The sequence below is a fragment of the Sparus aurata genome, chromosome 8, assembly GCF_900880675.1.
Source record: "Sparus aurata chromosome 8, fSpaAur1.1, whole genome shotgun sequence".
NCBI lineage: Eukaryota > Metazoa > Chordata > Actinopteri > Spariformes > Sparidae > Sparus > Sparus aurata.
In genome coordinates this window covers 20,337,084-20,359,489 of record NC_044194.1, presented here as the reverse complement: position 1 = coordinate 20,359,489, position 22,406 = coordinate 20,337,084, and the positions used below count along the sequence as shown (strand labels likewise).

Here is a 22,406-nt window from a genome sequence, read left to right as displayed (position 1 = left end):
AAGGCAAAGGTAGATGTTGATTAAATAGGCTGAGGGAAAGTGGGAACACAAAAAACGTGAATTGAAAACCATTTTGGACCATTTGTGTGATCCTGAAAGCCCTCGTTTACCGTATAAATCAGCCGGGTTGAAAAGGATGAAAAGAAGCACTGGTGTCATACTCCTTAACTGGAAATATACTAGATCCATTTATTTATATTCACCTTCCCTGCAGTCCTGTAAGGGCCAAAGGTTAAAAAATTGAAATAAAAAAACTACAGACTGAGGTTTACAGATCTTTTCCAACCCAATCTAAGAGTTTTATATCTTGTTCTATTTCTTCTGTCACATCTCTGTTGCTGTAGGTCACCGAGTCACAAACCCCTACTGTAACCTCCTTCCTACTATTCAAGGACTATGCTTGTACTAAGCTAAAAATGCAAAGACAGGAGTGGGAGGGAAAGAGAAGAGGAGAGACGAGAGTAACTATTAGTCATTCTGATGAGAGAATAACCCTCATCCACTCTCCATCCAAACCCAACAGGAAGGCAGGGAGGTGACCGGTTATACCTTGAGTGCCACGTCCTCAACTCCCCCGTCATAAACCCTCTTCCAAAGTCGAAATGCATTGTCATGGTAACTGTGGGAGGTCTGGCGAGGGGGGGCGGTTGCTTGTCGATGTGGCAGTCGTTGCAGTGGCGTGTGGGCTCGGCCACCCCACCAGAGACCCAAACTGCATTTAATAGTATTGTATCCGAGTTTAGAGGCGCTGCCAGTGTGAGAGGACAACAGGCCAAATTTGTTCCTCTTTCTTTTTCTGTTTCACTCCCTTTTTCTCCCTGTGAGTCCTGAGAGAAAAACAGCGAGAGGCTGGAGGCTGACACACTGCAGGAGAGAAAATTAAATGAGATACAAAGACAAATTTAAGAACTGTTCATCACCGGCTGAAATTAATGCAGACTGTGTAGCAGCAGCAGATGTGGGTGTGGATCTATCAAGGTTGATTTTAGAGCCTAAATTGATCCGTCTCCCCCACCCCTCAGGGAGAATGTAGTGTTTTTTTGTTTGTTATTGTTTTAAGACCACTGAGTTGTTCTCTCCCTCGCTGCTTTAGTCAAAGATCTGTAAATGTCAAATGGAAATCTGCTACTTTCTTTTGACAAGTGGAGTGTAAGAAATGGGCAGGGCTGCTGGAGCAGAACTGCTTTCATCTTTCCACCTGAAAAATCCAAGCCGATCAATTCACTGACCAGGCCTGTTATCTCTGGCACTGAAGCCAAAAGCAAATTTCCTCACCTCATATTTAATTTACAGATTTAAAGTAAACACAGGTCTGTACAAGAGTACTATACTAAATATTAATCCAGAAAGTTTTGATTTTATTTAACAAACTGGTGGCTCGAGCTCTCGTCTCAACAGCTGTACTACTGTATGTTTTGGTTTCAGAGGCCTGAACTATCAGGGATAACATATGTGAGACTATTTCTACATCCAAATGGGCAAAAAAGGACAAGACCTTTTTTTTATATTTCGTTCAGATGTGCTCTTTCATTTATCCTAAATCTTTCCAGCAATGTTCAAACCAGAGTAATCCACAAGATCTTTCAAGGTAACTTGTGTTTCAGGTCGCCTGCCACTTTAACTTCCGGTAGAGAGTCATCTGCCTGACTCACGGCAGATAGATTTTCATCAGCAATGACAGTCGTCTAATGGTGTGATCTCCATCAGCAAAGCAAATTTTCACCTTGAGTTTAACCGCATGATCATCATTCATATTACTTCAGATTTACTGTAGTTTCGGTTTCGGGCAAGCTAATTTTCAATGGAGTGCAGGGGCACTCTGATGCTAGCATCAAAATCTCTATTTTTAAAACACTAAGAAGGCTCGACACAACATGAAACTTTGCTCGTAGTATTACCAGGGTTTCTACACATGAACACAAGCATTGAGAACATTGTTTGTGTACGCAGAGTTTACTAAAAAGAGGGTTTTTGAACTACTCACCATTTGAGCTGGATCTCCAGCGCGCCGCCGTCAAGGCAGGCAAAAAGTGTCGATCCCCAAGTGTGACCTAACAGGCAGGAGAGTAACAGTGGACCTCCTGCCTGTTAGGTCGCACTACGGGATCAACACTTTTTGTCTGCAATGACGGCAGCGCGCCGAGGGTGCTACTGCTAACGTGAGTTGTCCAAAAACTTCTTTTTAGTAAACTCTGCGTACACAAACAATGTTCTCAATGCTCGTATTCATGTGTAGAGACCCTGGTGATACTACGAGCAAAGTTTCATGCTGTCTCGAGCCTTCTTAGTGTTTTAAAAATAGTGATTTTGATGCTAGCGTCAGAGTGCCCCTGCACCCCATTGAAATTAGCTTGCCCAAAAACAAAACTACGGTAAATCTTAAAAGTGCCTCTTTCTTCGTAATTATGCATTTGCACGAAGGCCTTGGTTGTTTTTTGGCGAGAGTTTCACTTTAAGTCTGCAGTCAACATTACAGTATACCTGACAATGGAGGTCACCTCCGTGGATTTCTACTGTAGTCAGGCTGATGAACAGGAGTGAAGATTAATCAAATTTTACCCCCAAAATAAAAAAACAATCTCATCTTGAGATCAGAGCAAAATTAAATGTGACTCCAGGAGTTTATTCCTCTAGAACAGGCCTGTTCAGCTACTTATCTGGAGGGGCCAGATTTAAAAAAAACCGACAGCCAGACTTTTACATTTCTAATGTCTGGCCTGCTCAGAAACCGTATGTGTTAAAACAATTCTTCTTCAGTTCTTTGCTTCTCCACTTCATTAGTTTTCAGTTTTTTGTTTCAGAGGGCAGATGGTCAGCAACACAATTCTGGAGACACTGCACATTAAAAAGCCTGCTGAGGTAAGACCTTCGCTTTTTGGTTTAATGACTTGAAATAATTTTACAAGACATTTAGTTACTTATGCTCTCCATTTATTCATAAAACAAGAGAAGCTTTGCTTCAAGCTAAATGCTAACATCAGCATGTTAGATCATGCTAACGATCTGATGTTTAGCACATACTGTATGTTTTAGCATGTTCACCATCTTACCATAGTTTGGTGTGCATGATGTAGCACTAAGTGAGAAGCTGAAGCTGATCCAGATGTCTTTAGTTTTCCATATAATTGCTCCTAAACCAAACTATTAGACAATGATAAATGTTAACACGGCACTAGGCTAAATGTTAAGGAATCATCAGAGTTATTTAAATGCATGAATGTTCGCACCTTTTTAGTGACAACTCATTCAAAAGTTTTAGTCTGGACCACAATGGTGGACCAGCAAAGAGACTAGATTCAATATCACTTGTTGCTAAAATTCTAAGATTCTCAGATTTAGTTGCTTTAAGTTGCTATGTTCATTTTGGTCTTTTCTTGTTGGATTTTCCTTTCCTCTGGTACCTTGTTGTACACTGAGCCTTTAAAAGTGTCCCACAGGAAAGCAATCTGTGGGGATTCCTGCAGCTCTAGTTTCTCAGGGTTACACAAATGTCATTAGACAAATGTCGATGACAGATGAATGTGTTTTGAAGGACCGATGGGAACCAGCAACAAAAAATATTCTTTGCTTAACCGTCACTCCCTTCATCTTAAACCAAATTTCAAGGCTTATTTGTCACTAATCCCTGATCCCAGCATCGTCATGTCAGATTGCAGCCTGAAGAGATTTGCTGAACAGTACTGCAGAGTACAAACTAAATAACTGTTGTGATGCAGTCACTGCTGGTACAAAGGCAAATAGCTGTTTGTCCATCAGCTGTAACTAATCACAGTTAATGAGAACGTCCAAATAAAGCAATACACTAAAAAATGGTCCAGTTCCTCTTGTTTTCATCCTAATGTAGACTTGCTTCAGAGATAAATAGCTGAAATGTGCCTCCAATAGCAATTATTTCACAAAGTACAATACATCACAGTAATGGCTGGCAGCATGTTGTTTATTTGGATTTCAAGAGCAGAATTAAAAGCAGGTTTGTGACTAAAACAACACAGAGAGTACATTCACTGAACATTGTAAATGGTTAACAAGTGAAACTCATGTTAACATTGTCATTTTGAGCATGTTAGCATGCCGATGTTAGCATTTAGCTAAAAGTATTATTTTCATTATGACCCCAATATTGTTCCCATGACACCATCATGGGTGAATTTCCGATCCCTTAATCCAGGTTGAGTAGAGAGCGAGGACCAAGGGGAGAGAGTTGGCTTCAGGATGAACTTATAACAAGAAATTAAGCGTCTTTCCCTCTCATTTCTCTCACATGGAGAAAGTAAGATGAGAAAAAGAGTTGCAGTAAGCAAAGAGACACATTATCTTAATGAAAAGCCCCGAATAAAACATACGGAAGTACGTTAAACCTGCATTCTTCCTAGTGGCCACCAGGGGGTGACTGGTGACTCAGTGGTTGCAAAAAGAAGTCAGATTGTATGTACTCATGCTTATGAGAAAACAACTGTACTTCTCACTTGATTTATTACCTGATAAAGCTTTTGTAATGGGTTCATGGTATCAATCACTAGTTTTAATCCTTCTTCAAAACAACATTTCATTCATTTAGTTAAATATTATCCCAGAAGGGCATGCTATGGGGATGGCCAGCCGAATACATTTTGATTGAAAATAAATTTAATGAAAAAAAAAAGAATTCCCTGTCTGACCTGTAAAGCTTGGTATTTAAATGTATAAAAACAATTTATTTAAACACATGGTTAAAAAAGGTCTTTGTCGCCACAAACAGCTGGTAAAAAGGTGTCCATAAAAATATCCATTGGTGGTCTGCGGTCGACTGTTTAGCAGCCTCATTAGTTTGTAATAATACCACCACCACCCTCTCCATGTCCTTTCATGAAGGCTAATGAGCATATAATGTGAACATGATATGCCACGTTTGGTACAAATGTCGACCTTGGACGCATCCGTGGTTTGCAGAAACAATAACCTAATAATAATAATAATTATATCTGGGCGACTGGGTGCCTCGCAGAGCATAACTGTTTCATCTTTAAAGTGTACACTGTAATAACTTTTAATAACTTGAGCAGATGTATTTAGTTACTCCCTTAAACCTCTAAAAAAATGTATAATGAAGTGTAAAGAGACAAAGGAGACAAACAAATAACACCCAAGACACATGTTTTAGATTTCAATGTACTTTAATTGATGATCACCAGGCTGTTTCCCTTTTACAATGAATCTGCAGTAGTTCTAGTTTTACCAGTTAGATTTAAAGAGACAGAGAGATATTGAATATTGCACTGAGGAAGAAAAACATAACTAAGATTAATACAATGCAAAAAAAAAAAGAAAAGAGAGAGAGAGAATCAAACAGAACTACTAATACAGCGTCTTCTTAACAACATGTTAATAGGGCAAACATTAAAAGCACAGCCCAGTATTATATTACTGTAGGTCATTTCAGTACCAGTTAAGACAATTAGCTTTTTTTTTTTCAAATATACCTCTTTAAAATAGCATTGTATTTTTTTTAAATATTATTATTATTATTTCCATGTTAAACAATTACATTCAGGATTATAACTAAATAAATCACATGCAGAGAGATTAGATGGACGGATGACACCATGTTGTGATCAAATGATATCTTCATTGTAATGCAGGTATGGTGATGAATGAAATTGAACTGAAAGATGCACTTTTTTTTTGTTCATTCTGTATCTTGTCAGCGTTTTGTGTAGTTTTCTTGGTTCGAGGAGTAGTTACTGTAGCAGTTTTGATCATACTGTCACTAAAATCAACTAGAATGAACAGTTATTACAAGAAGGATAGTATGTTATATCTTTCAGAGTAGAGTTTTTATTCTTCCAGAGCGATATGTACAAATCTGTGTACAGTACATCAACGTACATGTAGCGTTTGTTTAATTTTATTGATTGTTGTCTTTTGAGTCTGCATGTGTTTCAAGTCATATTCAGGAAAAGGAAAAAGTTGCAGCTGCAGTTAGTGATATTTGTCTGTTACTGTTAATGTTTGTTATTGGATCTCAGTTTCTTTCTGACACCTCAAACCTTCTTCTCCTCTGGAGCAGAACCATAACTGAAATGACAATTTGTCAAAACAGTTCCTGCCCTTATTCTCTGTGCCATAAAATGTATTTCTGTATTCGGTTGTTGTGAATGTTTGTTTGTTTTTTGTTTGTTTTTATTTATTTTTTCTCTATTGTTTTCGATTCCAGCAGCATTCGCATGGTAGTACCAACTCTACATTCAGAAAAATAGATCTCCTGTATAGTGCATTCAGCTTCTGTATAGTCATACAGTTCAGTATTGAGTGATTCACAGCGTTCTACTGATGCTCTGAACATCTCAAGGCCGGCTTTTTGGAATCTGCCAACTTAAAAACATTATTCAAAGACAGAAAGACATATCAGATCATCCACAACATCTGATCCATACAGTGAAAAGCTTCTCCCTGGCTTTTTTGGACACACACAGCATCGAAGATGGGGTGAAAAGGATGTTTTGCTTGATCGATCGGTTTGCAAACACCAAGTCGTGAACGGTTTTCAAGGGAGTCATTTTGAGTCTTAACTGTCCCTCAGTGTGCATATATTAATGTGGCCTTCAGTTAATCAACTCCCTCCACACTGGAGTGTTTGTACTTGTGCGTACCCAGCTGTTTAATACACAACCTGCATCAAACTCAGATTCTCCGCAGTGGGATAAGAAATGCATAAAGGACAAGTATAATGCTGTGAAACTAAAGGGAGGCCAGGCAGAGCAGAGAGTGCGGAGGCCTTGGAGGATGAGTTGCTACGAGAGTTTACAGGGAAAGAAAATGGCACTGGTCCCAGGCTAGTACAAGTTGATAAATGCTCCTGCCTTCTGTGACGTTTTTTTCCCTATTTTGAATCATCTTGTGGAAAATAATGAGGGTTAAACTGTGCAAGCAGATGATTCTCCCTGTTTTAGTTGGCAACATCCTGACAATCAATCTGTCATCAATAATTCAAGCAAAGTCTTTATTGGAAATCCAAGCCTCCCCACGCTTCGCCCAGCCTGGCCTGTCCCCTATAGCTTCAAATCAGTCCTCACAACAACAAAATAAACAAGCATGTGATGAGCCATCCCTAGAAAAATGAAATGTAAACAGAAAATAATGAGAATTGCACTTGCTTCTCAGCTGAAAATTTGAGAAAATGAAACCAAGAATGTCCTCTAAAAAAAAAATCAGATGAAGAAATAAAACTCAGCCACATATAAATTTGATGCAAGCTTCTCTGGAATCTGGCTGTGAACAAGCGGAAAGACCTTTCATTCTGAACCCACTGAAAACTCACTCGCCACGTCACCGTCAGGAACTATTCTGTGTTATAAAAACAGCTACTCGGTGTGTATTGTATACTCTCACACACACAAAACTACTTCAAAGACATACCTTCTTTTATAACTGCATCTAGTACAATCATAACCATCACATTCATGCTCATTCTATAAAGATTACTCTGGGATTAATATTAGTTAATTATTTTACATCACAATTTAAAGTTATTTCCTGCCACTACGCTAACTGTGCTTCAACTACAATCAAACATCCAACCTCTAAACGCTTTTCTCCCACTTCGAAAAAGTACATTTCTATTTGGTGCAATACCTGCTCGAAGACATTCATATTGTTTTGGCTAAAAGTAGCATTTCAGAATGTCGAATTAATGCTTAGTTATTTCATTATAGTGTATTATCCAGGGTCTGGATACGGTTTGTGCGTGTACTGTATGAACTGATTGGTCCTCTATTTCAAAGTCATGTACTTGTTGTTTTTTTTTTTTTTTATTTACCCTGGTTTCTGCCTCTTCGTCAAAATGGCTGACATGTCCTTAAAATATCCTCCTCTCTCCAGAACCACAAGCTAAAGGCACGTGAAAGAAGCCTCCTGTAACACACTTTACGCCATTTTTTTCCCTGAAAATCGCCCCAATAATAAATATAAACATTGCAGTTCCCACTGGTGTAACTTTCCCTCTGAAGGGACTTGCGGACGAGCTTCCGTTGCTACATTAGTCACAGGTCACTGCTTGTTTCGTCTATCGCATCGTGATACCAACAGAGACGGTAAAATGTAACTGAACAGGAGGAAATGACAGAAATGTTGATTTAAACCTTCTTAAATGCACGATCAAAAACGCTGCATTCACCTCAGATCGTAATTTGCTGCATCATCACAAAATATAGAATTTATTTAACATAACCTCTGTATTGATATAGAAACATTTACCCTAATATGTATACTGGAGTACATACAACCAACAAAGACCATGATAAGACTTAAAGAGGAACCATTACATCCAGCAGAGATATGATTAGTGTACAAACGTCGTTCCTTTGTCTGGTGTCTATTGAATTCACTTGAGCATAGACAGCCAAACAGTGTAGTAAGCTATCTACACTATACTGCATTCCACACTTGAAGGCTGGCTAAAGAAAGGTTTAACCCTATGCAGTTCTGAAAGAGTCCGAGCTAAAACGCAAGCATCATGCACCAGCAAAGCTGTGAAAGCTGAAATAGTGTCAACTTCAGGCACCTCCTAAAACTTCACCACAAATGACACGAAGGAACGTTTAATTTTTTTGTTTTTTGTCTTTACATAACATCAATTTATGTCATTATTGAGTTAATCCAAAAACTACTGTAGCGTGAGCAGAATTACAAAGGATGAGTTTTGTTGTGTGCACAGGTGGAAAGGAAAGTTTCATATTAAGAAACTGAAAATATTCTACCCTTTTTAAAACACTGTGCATACAATCTAGACAAATTATTGATTACTGATTAATTTAGGAGACAGTTTGGAGAAGTTAACCAATAAGAATTTTTGTTTTTAACAGTGTTTTGGCACTTGTTTTGGCCATTTTGGATAAGAAATTTGCCACTTTAGAGTATTACCTTTCACAAGTTAACTGATTTGAGCCAACCGTTTAAGAACTATACCTTTCTAATCTATAGATTAGCTGTGGCATTTGCCTTTGAGGGATAATGATGTCCGTTTGTCTGGTAGATGTGAGGTGATAATGTTGAATTTTTAATCACAATTGTTAGTGCTAGTATAAGAGGTGTGTTGGGGCAGACAGTTTAATCACAGAAGAAAAAAAAGAAGTATGCTATTGGTGTGATAGCCCCACTGCCGCACAGAGCATAAACCCAGAGTTCTGACTTTGATTTCAGCTAACAGAATCTAGCATATTGAGGGCTGCAGCAAATGCATTTGAGATTGGTACCATGAGAGAGCGAGAAGCTTTGAAGAAGCAGAAGCTATAAGCTCTCGCTCTACCTCCAGTAACAACAGATGACAGGGAGGGAGAGGATGGGAGGGGGAAAGCACAGCGGGGCTCGTGAAGCTCAGAACTCGATCTTGCAGGCAGGGAAGGACTCGTCCTGCATGACTACGGTGCTGCTGGAGGCCAGAACCATGATGTTCAGGTCCTGCTGCCTCTCGTGGGTCTGCTGATACCAGTCCCGGGTTACCTCCGTGTCGTGGGTCGGGATCAGAGTCACCTGACGAGGACATGAGGAAACAAAATGAGGTGGCAGATAAAAGGGAAGGAGGTGAGGGAGAAAAAGAGAGCAGTTATAACTGAAAAAACATCACTCACTCTCATGAGCTATTAACATGTTAAATGTGAAGTTGGTTAGCTTAGTTTAACATAAAGTCAGTAAACAGGGGAAATTGCCAATCTGGCGTAAAATCCACCAAACAGCACCATGAAACTCAATTATTACAACATTATCAAATTTTTGTTTAAACAAGGCATAAAGACGTCAAGTTGTGCTCCTGTGCATGACTTTTATTTGCATTAATCGTGAGAAATACCTGTAAATTGGAGCCCCACTGAGCTTTGCCCTCGAGCAGCGCGTCCAGGACTCCACGGCCGGGTTCACCGCTGCCCGGGTCGTTCCCGCTCACCACGTAGTACGCAGCTCTCACTCTCTTGAAAAATTCCTGGTCCACGTTCTTGGCACTGCAGTGGTTGGGCACATAGGCCAGGTCGACGTAGACGGGAGGTCCAGGGGGGACAGCCGAGCTCGTTTTCTGGGAGTTGTTAGCTGGAAGTGCACAAGGAGTTCAAAACCACATTAGGGTAATAACAGAACCAACAATAACTAATTACTTACTGCTGTCGTTCTTCAAAAATGTGTCTACAGGGCAAAACAATGGACAACACATGTTGCACAATCACAATATCTTAACCCACCTGAACTGCTCTTGACACCATTGACCAAGCCTTTTCCAGGGTTGAGGATCTCACTCCTGGAGCCATGGGTCTCAGACATCTTGATTAGCCTGGAGCTTTTGTCTGTGTCCTTTCTCCTGAGGGAGGCTGATCGAGGTGAGGCAGAGTCCTTTGAAGTCTGCTTCACTGGCGTTGAGGACCTCTTCCTGACTTCCCCCTTACGAGCAGGGGAGGCTGACTTGGGTTTGCCCTTCCTTAGGCCCTTGGTGGTCTTGTGCTCCTTTTTAAGAAGTTTCTCTGTGCTGGTGATGTCATTGAGAAGAGCCTCTGGATCTACCATGCACACATCTGGGTGGGGAGGGTGGGGAAGAGGGTCCTTCATCGGGGTAGGGAGGGGATCATGAGTCTTCTGAGCTGATCTTGGTGATGACGGATGGTGACCTCCACCAGCTCCAGATGCAGATGATTTGTCCACCGGCAGATGTTCAGCGTCTTCGTCGGAGTCCAGATTTCCTTCAGCTGTTATTGACGGACACTCCTCGGTTTCTGGAGGGACGTCAGAGTCAGACTGTGAAGGCAATGATTCGCTCACTGATGTCGGAGGTGTTTCCTCTCCAGCTAACGTCACAGCCAAGCCAGATGACATGGCGCCAGGCAGCTGGTGTGCCCCCTGTCCAGCATCTCCATAGCTTGGAGGGTGGTGGCGCCTCTGCTTGTGAGACCTCCTTTTGACAGAGTGCTGCTCCTGTTCATCCTCATCACCTTCCTGAGAGTGGTCACTGTGCTCTTCCTCCTCACCCTCGTCACTGGAGAGCTGATGAGGGCTCGGGTTGATGAACGAGGGAGAAAGTTCTCCTTTGCGGTGTTTATATTCGCAGGAGGAGTAGCCAGTGTGGGAGGAAGAGGAGGAGGTAGCTCCTGTGTTCAAGTCAGATGGACGATCAGCCTTCGTGGCTCCTTTGCTTGATGTTTCTGTTTGATAGGTGTCTTTTGAGGAGGACTTAGAGCTACCGTGGACAGTGGCCATCCATTCCATCGCTTCCATTGCTTCCTCATCTTCATCTTCCTCCTCATCATCACCGTAGCCTGGAGGAGGGGCACTTGGGCAGTCATCAGGTCTCTGTAGTAGCTCCCAATCAGATATACTGCTCTTTCTCCTGACCTCTAGCCTCTCTGATGGCTTCTCCAACAAGCTCTTCTCCTCTGCTCTTTCTGCTTCTACTTTCTTACCATCTTCTGCTTTTTCACACATCTTTGGATCAGCTGTTACCTTCTTCTCCTCTGTACCATCTTTACATGTCTTTTCTTCCGACTTCATATCATCTGTTTTCTGCTTGACTTCACTGTCTTTAGCAGTCTCTATCTTTTCATCTTTTTCTTTTGTTTCTTTTTCTGACGCCTTTTCATCTTTCTTCAAAGGTGCAACAGCTTCCTTTGTCTTTTCCTCCTTCATATCCTGTGTTTTCTCCTTTTTCTCTAAACCTTCCTCTGTTTTGAACACGTCTGTTGTGGCACATGTGGTTTTGCTAGCTCCACTATCACTTGGTAGAGTAGCTGAGGCTGTCTGGTGAGTTGTTTGCATCACCACATCAGGTTTAGACACAACAGTAGAAGAGGTGACCGTGACTGTCTTCATCTCTGTGGAGGTTATGGTAGTTTCCACCACATATGACTCAGTCGTTGATGACAAAGTCTCTTTTTGCTCAGCCACTTTGATTTTTTGACATTCAATACGACATGGTAGAGTGCTGTCCTCCATTTCAAGTGTATCAGGCTCCTCATCTTCCGCTGACCCTTGGGACACTCTGTCAGAGGACTCAGCCCTTTGAAGGGGAGAGACATCGAAGCAAGCCTCTGATTTGGATAAAGTCTCTGACACCTTCACTGCTTCGGTACCTTGTAAAGATGGTGGTACGGTAGATGTTGTAATCTTAGTTTCTAGCATGTAGAAACTATCAGTGCTTGACTTTCTGTCCGTTTCAGGCTTTACAGAAGCACTTTGATCCTCAGTCTGTTTGGCAGTGGTAGACACGACTGGAGATGATGGTTTGGTCTCATCAGACTGGCTGGGTAAAGACACTTTTGTTGCAGGTTTGGTCGTCACCTCCATGTACTCATCTCTCTGAAACCCTCCAAAGCAGGAGCTTGAAGATTCTGTGGTGGATGGCTCCTCTTTGGTTAGAGTTACTTCAGAGCTTGGTAGTGTTGTGGAAGTTTGACCTTTGTCTCCAAACTGTTGGCTCAAAGAGGCAGAAGTTGAGGCTGAGGACGAGTAACTATAAGATGAAGAAGAGTATGTTAAGGTTGTGTATGTGCAAGCTGATGAAGAAGTTTCCTCGTGTTTTGTGGTTTTCTCATCCCTTCTTTCTTCTTGGACGTCTCTTTGAGTGTAATATTTATCATCACTTAGCTTGGATGGCTGGGTGTCTAGCTTCTCCTCCTTTGATACTTCTTGACGATCCCCACAGTAAAAATGCTCAGAATAACCTCCAGATCTGCTCTGTCCGATATCGGCATAGCTGCTGCTCAGTGGAGGAGAGGGACTAGATGTAGCCTTGGACATGGACTCTGAATAGTCAGGTGGCAAAAAACTGCCTGTCAAGCTGCTGGTTGTTGTCGGTTGAGAAGTTTCCTTTGTCAAAAAGCTTGGTGATGAAGATGCTTTGTCTTCATCTCCTCTTATTGACCCAAGTACATCGCAGGAGGCAAAATCCTCAGCCGATGACAACCTTCTCTTTGTGGTCGGTTCAGGAGACAAATGCTTTTTGTCTGTGCTCTCTTCTTTCTTTGTTTCAGGAGGTTTTGAGGCATCTGATGTAGTTATAGCACTATCGTCTACTTTTTTATCACAAGGGCCTGGTGACGGAGTTGGTTTACATACATCTTCACTCTGTGTCTCAGGAAGCTTGGATGTGGCGGTATCACTAGCTTTATCAGCCTCTTTTATTGGTTTTGTTTCAGGAGATGGTGTTTTTATACTCATGTCCTCCTTGTCTGTCTCTGTGACTTTAGAAGCTGAGGCATCATCAGGTGTTGGTTTACCAACTTTTTCTTCTTTAAGCACGCTTGGTTCGGGCAACTGTGACTTTTTATTTGAGTCCTCTACCTCTGCTAATGTAGAACTATCATCAGAGGTACGCCTGCATATTTCTTTTTCAGACTGTTCTCTGGCACCCTTTTCCATATCAATATCACTTAACTCCTCCTCTTCTTCCTCCTCCTCCTCCTCGTCCTCTTCTTCATCATCATCGACATTGAAATCTTCCCCCTCTACGAGTATCCTTTTATCTATTAGGCTCTCTTTTCCTTCAGGAAAGTCTAACATGGATTTACAAGTGGCAGAGCTGCTAATTTGACTATTATCAGATGCCAAAACATTATCATCTATTTCATGTCCTAAATATGTAGCACCAGGTGCAGATCTCGAATCACTTGAGGTTCCTTCTTTCTCGACAGGTGATGCTTGTCGAGGTAAAATGTCTTTTTCTGCAGGTGAATGCCGACCAGATGGAGATCCCTCTCTGTCATGATCAGAGGAGTCCATTTTGTCTTTAAGCAATTTTTCTCTCTCCTTTTCTGTTGTTTTCTTTTCTGTGAATTCTCCAAAAGCTCCAGGAGAAGTGGAGACTTGGGGACCGAGATCCAAGTGGCTCCATGATGGAGATGGTGTATCTTGTCTTAATGATGTGCCTGCTGATTGACCAGCTGCACTGGTAGAAACCTTATCACTTTCTCCTGTTGCCCCGGTTGATTGAAAAGCTGCTGCAGCACCTTCGGTCATAACCTCTTTCTCTTTCTCTGATTTCTCAGGTTTGTCCTCTTTGGGACTGAAAGAGTAAGACTCAGCAGCCTGGGACATTTTGTTATCTTGGGTTTCTACAGATGAAAAGCTCTTTTCAACAAAAGGTGTATCTGGTCTTTCTTCTCTCTCCCTCTCTTCCTCTTGGCCTTTCTCTCTGTCTTCATATTTAGGCGAGGCACTTCGGCTGTGGTGGCCGCTCCGTTCACTCTCTGTGAGCGACACTGGGCTGTAGTCAACTCTACTGAAGGACAAAGGCTCTTCCTTGTACTGATCATCGAGGAGGAACATGGCTCCTCCAACCTCTGCCTGGCTTGTTCTTCTGTTATCATCGATACCCATATCAGAGGCGTGATCAAAACCTAGAGAAACCTCACTTTCTTCTCTAGAGTCCAAGTCATGATCCTTTGGAATGGGCTTTTCATACGGATCGTACTTGGATGCACCAAAGGTTTGCTTTTCATCATCGAGACTTCCACTGATCGTTTCCCTCTCTGGGGTAATTTTATCAACACTCTCCTTTTTCGAAGCGTTGCTGGTATCTTCAGAATCTCTGTCCAGCAAGAAATATGAACAAGGTTGTGATAATCCAGGAGAAGCCACCTCTCGCTCTCCTTCCATCTCCCTCACGGCCTCTTTTCCTGTTTTCTCATCCATTTTTGTCTTTTCTGTAGCACTGACTCCTGAGCTCGTCTGAGACAGAATCTGTTTGTCTTGCACTGGTGTTTCGTCCACACTGGATTGGCTCTCAGTGCTTGAAAGCGTACAACTCATGGGTTGACTCTCAGTGCTCGAAACTGTTGATAACACAGGTTTCTTCTCAGTTGAGTCTGACGTTGGTTCTGCTTTGGGCACAGGGATATCAGACGCTGTTTCTTGTTTTAGATCAGAGGTCATCTCGTCCTTTGAAGTGACAATATCAAAGGAGGGCTCTGGCTTGGCGAGTGGCGCAGGTGTGGTTTCTGTTTTCCCAACATCTTTGCCTGCTTCCGGTGAAAGTCTGGATTCTTCTTTGCCGAACTCTTTGAAGTCTTCATCAATGGAGGGCTCCTGCATTGTAAGTGTTGGTATAATGATTGTGGTCTGTTCTGAGGTTGCTGGTTTCGTTTGGTCACTTGTCTGTGGAGTTGTGGGTAAGGGCAGACCTGCAGACGAGATGTCATGTTCTGATAGTCTTGGCTCCACTGACAAAGGTCTGGACCCCGCTCCTCCCATACAAATGTCCTCCTCCTCTTCATCTTCCCTGTCTTCATCAGATGACTGAACCACAAATGCAGGTTTGTAATCTGACTTGGATGCCATTGCCGCGTCTTCTAATACTGTCTGTGCAGGCTGCTTCACGGCTTTGTCCAGGTCTTTCTCTTGTAACTCCTCTCGCTCCCATTTTTCCTCTTTGGTGTGGTCTGCATCAGGGTCTTTCTCAGTGTCATATGTCTTCGTGTCAGAAACATCCTTTTCTTTTATAACTTTTTCATCCTCTTCTGGTTTTGTTTTTTCATCTTTGATGTCTTCAGTCCCATAGGTGTATTCTTTTTCTTGTTCCTTTTCCATTTTCTGTTCTTTACTGAGTTCAGCCACGTGTGCATCATCTTTTTCTTTCTCCATCTTCTCTTCTTGACTAATGATGACCATTGCTTCTTTATCTTGTTCTTTCTTCTCCTCTTGAATGTGGCTGGGTGACACACAAATGTCATCTTTCACTGGTTTCAGGGCAGCACTTGATGTAGTTACAGAAGTGTCTTGCTGCATTTCTATTGCAGGAGCTGCAAACGTTTCCTTTTCTTTTTGGATTTCAGTAAGCTTATCAGAGGGTTCTTCATGTATATGCTTATCACAAATATCATCCTTTTTAGTTTTCTCCTCTTCCATGGTCTGAGATGTGGGAAGATCGACCTCTTTTTTATCATCCTTCTTAGATTCAAGCTCAACAGGATAATCATCTTTCCCCTTTTTCTCATCTTTGACGCTGACTGTTGGAGTGTATACCTCCTTCTCGGTCTCCTGTTTGATGGATTCAGATTCTAGACTGCCCTGTTTGACTTCATCTTTCATTTCCTCCTTGATGGTTTCATCTTTGGATGGCTCTTTCTCTTTCGTGTCCTTTGTTTGGTCAACACTGGAGTCTCTTTCTTTGTCCTTTTGTGTGTCAGGTACTTTATCCTTAATTTCCTCCAAAATTGGTTTGTGGTCAGAGATGTCTTTCTTTTCCTCCTCTTCAACCTCCTGCTTTTTTATCTCTTTGCCAGAAATGTCACTTTTTTCCGCCTCTTTCTCATCCTTAGTTGTTCTGACAGAAGTATCATCTTTGTCTGTTTCCTTCTGCTCCTTAATGGATTGAGAATCAGCAATATCACTTTTGTCTTTCTCTTTTTCCATTTCTTCTTCTTTTACCTTAACTTCTTCATCATGAATTTTATCCTTCAGGATTTCTTTTGCCTCCTCCTTGATTTCTTTTGCCTCCTCCTTGATTTCTTTTGCCTCCTCCTTGATTTCTTTTGCCTCCTCCTTGATGACTTTTGCCTCCTCCTTGATGACTTTTGCCTCCTCCTTGATGACTTTCACATCAGATAAAACATCTTTCAAATCTACCTTTGTGTCCTCTGCTGCAAGGGATTTTACACTAGCGGTGTCTTTGATTTCCTCCTCTTTGTCGGGTTTGATACCAGAAATTTCATCTTTAACTGGTACTGTATCTTTTCCATCCTTGATGGGTTCGATGGCAACACTAATGTCCTGAACTGACACGTCTTCCTCCTTGGATGGTTTCACAGTGATAGTTTCTTCTTTGTCTTTTGCTTCCTCCTTTCCCTCTTCTTTTGTGGATGGGACAGCACAAATATCTTCACTGACTTCCTTCTCCTTTTCGTCTTGTGTGGTGAGTTTAGTAACAAAAGTGTCATCCTTCATGCTTGTTACCTCCTCTGATGTTTTGACAGAGGCAATACCTTTGCATATTAAATCCTCTTCCTTGACAGCAGAAGTGACAACTTTATCTGTTTCTTGCCCCTTTTCTTCCTCAATGACTGGTTTGACAGCATCCATAAACGTCTCTTTTGTATCTACCTTCACTGATGTGGCTGAGGAATCTTCATCTTTACAAACTTTAACATGCTCTTCCTCTACCTTGGTTAGTTGGATGGCAGCAGTATCGTCTTTGCTTTCTACTTGTTCCTTTTCTTCTCCAAAGGTTGGTTTAATAGCAGAATCATCATCCTTACTGGGCAGTTTATCTGTTTCCTCTGCCTTGGTAAGTTTTATATCAGCAGTATCATCTTTACTAGTGTCTTCCTTCTTGTCTTTCTCTGTAGTAGATGTGAAGATGTGAGCATCATCCTTGCTTGTTGTCATATCTTTTTCCTGCTCCTTGGAGAGTTTGGTGTCATCTTTGCTTGTCTCTATCTCTTTTTCTTGTTCTGTGGTCAGCTTGGCAGCAACAATCTCATCTTTACTCAATGTTACATCCCTTTCCTCCACTCCAGTGAGGCTGGTGGTTGAGATAGCATCTTTACAAACCTCTTCTGCCTTCTCTTCTGTCATGGAAACAGCAGACGCATCATCCTTACTGATAATTTCGTCTTCTTTGGTGAGTTTAGCAACAATGATGTCACCCATCTCTTTCTCCTTTTCCCTCTGCTCATCTGTTAATGGCTTGATAGCAGAAGTATCTATCTTTTCCATCTCTTTTTCCTCTTTCTTATCTTCGATCACTTTGCCATCAGATGTTTCTGTCTCCTTTTTCTTCTCATCTTTAGCAGGCTCAGTGATGGGCATATTGGCCTTCTCTGCCTTTTTCTCTATCTCGTCTTTAACAGGCTTGCTATCAGCAGTCTGGACCTTTTCAATCTCTTTTTCTTCAGTCTTTATAGAGCTTATATCCAAAGTATCATCCTTTTCTGTCTCTTTCTTCTCCTCTTCTTTCAAAATCATGCTTTCACAAACATCTTCCTTTTTAACCTTTGTCTCAGTGACGTCACCTTTGGTTTTGAGGTCAGAATCATCTTGTTTTGTATCTTGCTGCTTCTGCTCATCTTTGATTTGTTTAACCTCAGGAGGAACAGCTTCTTTTTCCATTTCTTTAGTAGTTTTGACTTCAGGAACTTGGTCTTTTTCAGGCTCTTTCTGTTCCTCTTTAATTGCTATATCAACAGTGTCCTTTACAATTTGCTCCTCTTTGATAGGTATATCAGATGTATCATCTTTTACAGCCTCTTTCTCTGCTTTCTCATCCATGATGGACTTAACGGCAGAAACGTCTTCCTGTTTCTGTTCATCCTTGATTTGAATGACATCGGAGGTGTCGTCTTTTTCTTTCTCTTGTTCCGCTTTGACAGTTTTAGCTGCAGATTTATCATGATGATCATCATCATCATCCTTCTTGTTATCATCATCATCATCCAGGGAATGACTGTCCCTCTCTGGAAATTTCCCTGGAACAGGTACTTTAGGTTCTTTGTCGTGAAGCCCTTTGTCAGCCTCTTCATCACTTTGTCCAGATGAGATGAGGGAATCCTTCCCTAACACGGGTGGCTGAACTTCTGTTAAAGCTGCAGCAACAACAGGCATCATTTCTGCTTGTTTGCCTTCATCTTTTGGCACTGATGAAGTGTCTTCTTCTGGCTCCTTCATCACTGGAACCTCTTTTACGTCTTTCTCAGATGATTTGTCCAAGGATGTTGAAACTTCTATCTCATGCTGATCTGCTTTCTGTTTGTCAGCATCTTCCTTTGTTTCTGTTTTTACTTCATCTGTCTTTTTAGTTTTGTCTTCAGTTGCTGTGACTACATCGAGTAGCTCCTCTTGCTTTTGCAGCTCCAAATCAGGGAAGACCTTCATTTTGTCTTCCACTGGTGACTGCCGAAGTGGAGAGTGAGCTGCACTTGGTGGTCCGGACTGGGGAGGAGAGGCCATTTTCACAGTGATATCATCTGGGCTGAAACAGCGCTCTTCACTCTCTGAAGTTACCGAGTCTGATCCAAAAGGTCTAGTAGGTACAACAGAGGAAATATCTTTAGGTGCAACTGCGTCTATATTCTCCTCTTCGACTGGTAGGTGGACTGGTTTGGTGTCTTCTATAGACTTTGAAACTGGAGACACTGAGCCAGCAAGCTTTTCGGTATCTTTATCTTTACTCTGTAATAGTTGGGATACAGCATAGCCCTCTTGGAGTTTTTCAAGTGACATCTCAACATTAGGAGTTTGGTCTTCTTCCTCTTCCTCCTCTTCTTCTTCCTCTTCCTCATCATGAGCCTCAGGAGCTTTAGCACCCATCTTCACTTCAGCAACAGGAAGCTGCAAGTCATCAGATGGAGACTTGGATTGTTTGTCGTCTTCTAAAGAAGGTGGTGACAGAGTTCCTGCCGAGAGTGGCTGATCTTTGCCTTGGCTAGTGTCAGATGGGGTTGACACAGGAACAGAGGTTTTGGTTGGTTCCTCAGCTGGAGGTGCAGCGACAGATGCCACAGATTGGTCTTCGGCGATTGAAGTAGGAAAGGAGGAGATTTTGTCATACTCTGTGATGGACGTTGCAGAAGACACATGCTCCTCTTCTGCCAGCGGAGCAGTGATGATGTTGGTGAACACTGATACTTGCTCCTGCACACCTGGGATAAAACTTTTCTCAGTCATAGCAGCAGCTTGCATCTCTCTCATGCCGTGAATGTTCACAAATGATTCAGTCTGATCTGGAACAGAGATGTCACAGGCACCAACGTCGTATTGAAGGTGTGGTATCCTCTCCTCTGCCTCCTCGTGAATCTCCTCGTCAGAGATGGTCTGCTCTGTCTCAGAGTATCCAGGGATGGTCTCGTCCTGGATGTAGGAGATGGGTTCAGCTGCAGCAGCTCCTTGAGCTACTGAGGTTATGGGAGCCGTGGCCCCTGCAACATGCGACAGGTATCCCTCCTCGTCTTCTTCTTCTTCATCTTTGGCTGCAGTCAGAACTTCAGCGGTTTGGCTCTCAGTGACCATTTGCTCTTCAGCTGCATCTTCAGGTCTGACTTTGATCTCTTCGTCTGCAATTACATCTAAATCTTCTACCTCCTCCAGTTCGGCTTTCTCCACTGCCTCTTCCTCCTCCTCCTCTTCAGCTAGAGTCATTTGTGGTTCAGCTTTTGTCATAACCATAGCCGAGAGATTTTCTGATTTCTCCATTTCTTCTATTTCATGTTTCGTGTCAAGCCCATCGTCCTTTGCCTCCTTCCATTTTGATTCATCCTCTTCTTCACCTATTCCCATATCTTCTTCCTCCTCCTCCTCTTCTGCTTTCTTTACAGCCACTGGGGCCTCTTCTTCTTCCTCCTCTTCCTCATCTTGTGTTGCTGCTCCCTCATCCTCAAACTTTTGAGCCTCCTCCATTTCTCTTTCTTGTGTTGCATCTTTGTCATCAGCTTCTGGGGCTGGGACCTCCTGTTCTGGAGACTTTGTGCAAGGGGGAATTTCAGATGTAGTGTCTTGTGCTTCCTGCTTCTCTTGGGTAAGGCTTTGTGCCGTTGGCTCCAATGAAACTTTGTTACTGTCTGCCGGCTCTGCTGATACAGCTACAACATCATCTTTTTTCAGTTCCTCAAAGTCCTTGGTGAGGTCTTCAGGAGTTGAGGGAGCAGATATGCCCTCAACAGCTCCGTTCTCTACTGGCTCAGGTTGGACAGTTTCAGGTTTTGGCTCTTCTTTCTTCGGTTCAGCAGGTTCAGCCTTTGTTGCTTTGATTTTTCCGGTCTTGGCTTTACTTGACACTTTAGCTTTATGTAATGTCTTTCTGACTTCTGGTGTAAGTGGTTTCAGGTCAGGCTTTGTAATTTTTCTCAGCTCAGGTTTGGATGAGTCCTTCTTTTTGTCCTCTTTGGACTTGACATCCTTCTTGTCATCTTTTTTAGAGGAATCGTCTTTCTTTACTTTCTTGATCTCTTTCTTTTCCTTGTCCTTTTTCTCATCCATTTTTGACACCCTTTCTTTTGGGTGCTTTTTTAAGGATTTTTCTTTCATGAGTTTTTTCTTTTCTGGCACATCAGTTTTAGATTTGATAGTTTTAGTAGGCTTCTTCTCCTCCTTTTTCTCCAACACATTTTCCTTCACAGAGTCACTCTTTGCCTCTGTGGCGGCTGATACGTCATCTTGTCCTTCAGTTTCTTTCTTTGAGGCCTTTGCGGTTGTCTTCGGTGAGGACTTAAGACTCTCCTTGCTATCTGTTCTTTGCTTTAATTTGGTTTGTTTTATAACAGAGGGAGGAGCTCCTGAGGCAATGTCTTTTTGTGTGGCTACAGGATAGCGCAAGAAGTCAAGGTGCTTTAATTTTTCCAGCCCCTCCAAGATCTTGTTTTGTGGTGCATTCCCAGGGAACAGCACTCGGACGATCTTTTCTGCAGGGTTGGCAGGGAGCCAGACGACTAAGGCTGTAACTGATGTCAGGTAGGGCACAGAGATTTCTCCTTCTTTCCCATTGGGCAGCACAATGCCAGTCTTGGCCTTGCTGTTTCCAGCCCACTTCTGCATTAAAAATTGCATCTCTTTACTATCTTTGACAGGGTTGAGAATATACATGTCTAATCTGCCCACTCCCATCTTGTGGAACAGAGTAATGGGTTCAATGGTGTTGCTGACCACTCGACAGAGAGGCTCAGCTTTTATTCCTAGTTTGTTAAGGTACTGCAAAGTCAGCGAGGCTTCTTCGATGCTGCGTTTCACTTTAAGATTTGATTCAGGCATACGCAGCTTCTCTGGAACGTTGAAGAATACAACGCCGAGTTCAGGAGAGATCAGGTTCTTCATCCATTCACTATAGTTGGTGGAGCCTTGAGACTGCTCCTCCTCCTGCTCTGCTATCTTCCTCTGAAGCAGCCCATTGATCCCTGGGAGATTGTCAGCACCGATGTGTGTGAGCAGAATTGAGTCAATGCGGTCCAAGTGACGAACCAGCTTCCAGAAGCATGATTTTCGCTCAGAGCCTCCATCCACTAAGATGTTGAAGCCATTCACAGCGAAGAGAGCAGAGTCTCCTCGTCCACCTGGAAAGATGTAGCAACATGGCTTGGACAGTTTCAGGAAGCCTCCGGATGTGGGTGGCTCCAGGAGGTCGAAAGGTGAAGGGACGTCGACGGTCTCAGAGATGTACTCTGTGAACTCGGTGACGCCCTCCATTTTGGGGAGAACAGACTCAGGGTTTAGTTTGTATTCCAGGAACTCCCGCAAGGTCTGCTGCTGTCCCAGGGAGCTCCAGCCCACCTCCCCGCGGCAGGACACAGTGAGTGTAGCCTGCTGCTTGGGGGCTGTTGTGCCCAGTAATTCACTGACCTGCCGGAGGGACACACCCAGACACATCAGTCAGAGATGAATGACCAAATGTGGCGGACTTGTGTTGTAAAGACAAAAAAATTTATATGAACAAAAGAGCGTTCTTGGATGTACAGTGTACATTTTTCATCTGATCA

General features: G+C 42.5%; 1 protein-coding gene across 1 annotated transcript in view; it reads right to left on the bottom strand.

Moving 5' to 3' along the window:
- Positions 1–5,134: 5,134 nt before the first annotated feature.
- The window catches only part of map1ab (microtubule-associated protein 1Ab), a 79,561-nt gene continuing 62,289 nt past the window's right edge, over positions 5,135–22,406 (bottom strand). The window contains exons 5-7 of the mRNA XM_030426446.1: positions 10,206–22,269; positions 9,824–10,056; positions 5,135–9,507 (exon numbers count right to left, since the gene is read on the bottom strand). Coding sequence (XP_030282306.1) covers positions 9,352–9,507; positions 9,824–10,056; positions 10,206–22,269 — 12,453 coding nt within the window. The 3' untranslated portion in view covers positions 5,135–9,351. The remainder of the gene's footprint in view (positions 9,508–9,823; positions 10,057–10,205; positions 22,270–22,406) is intronic.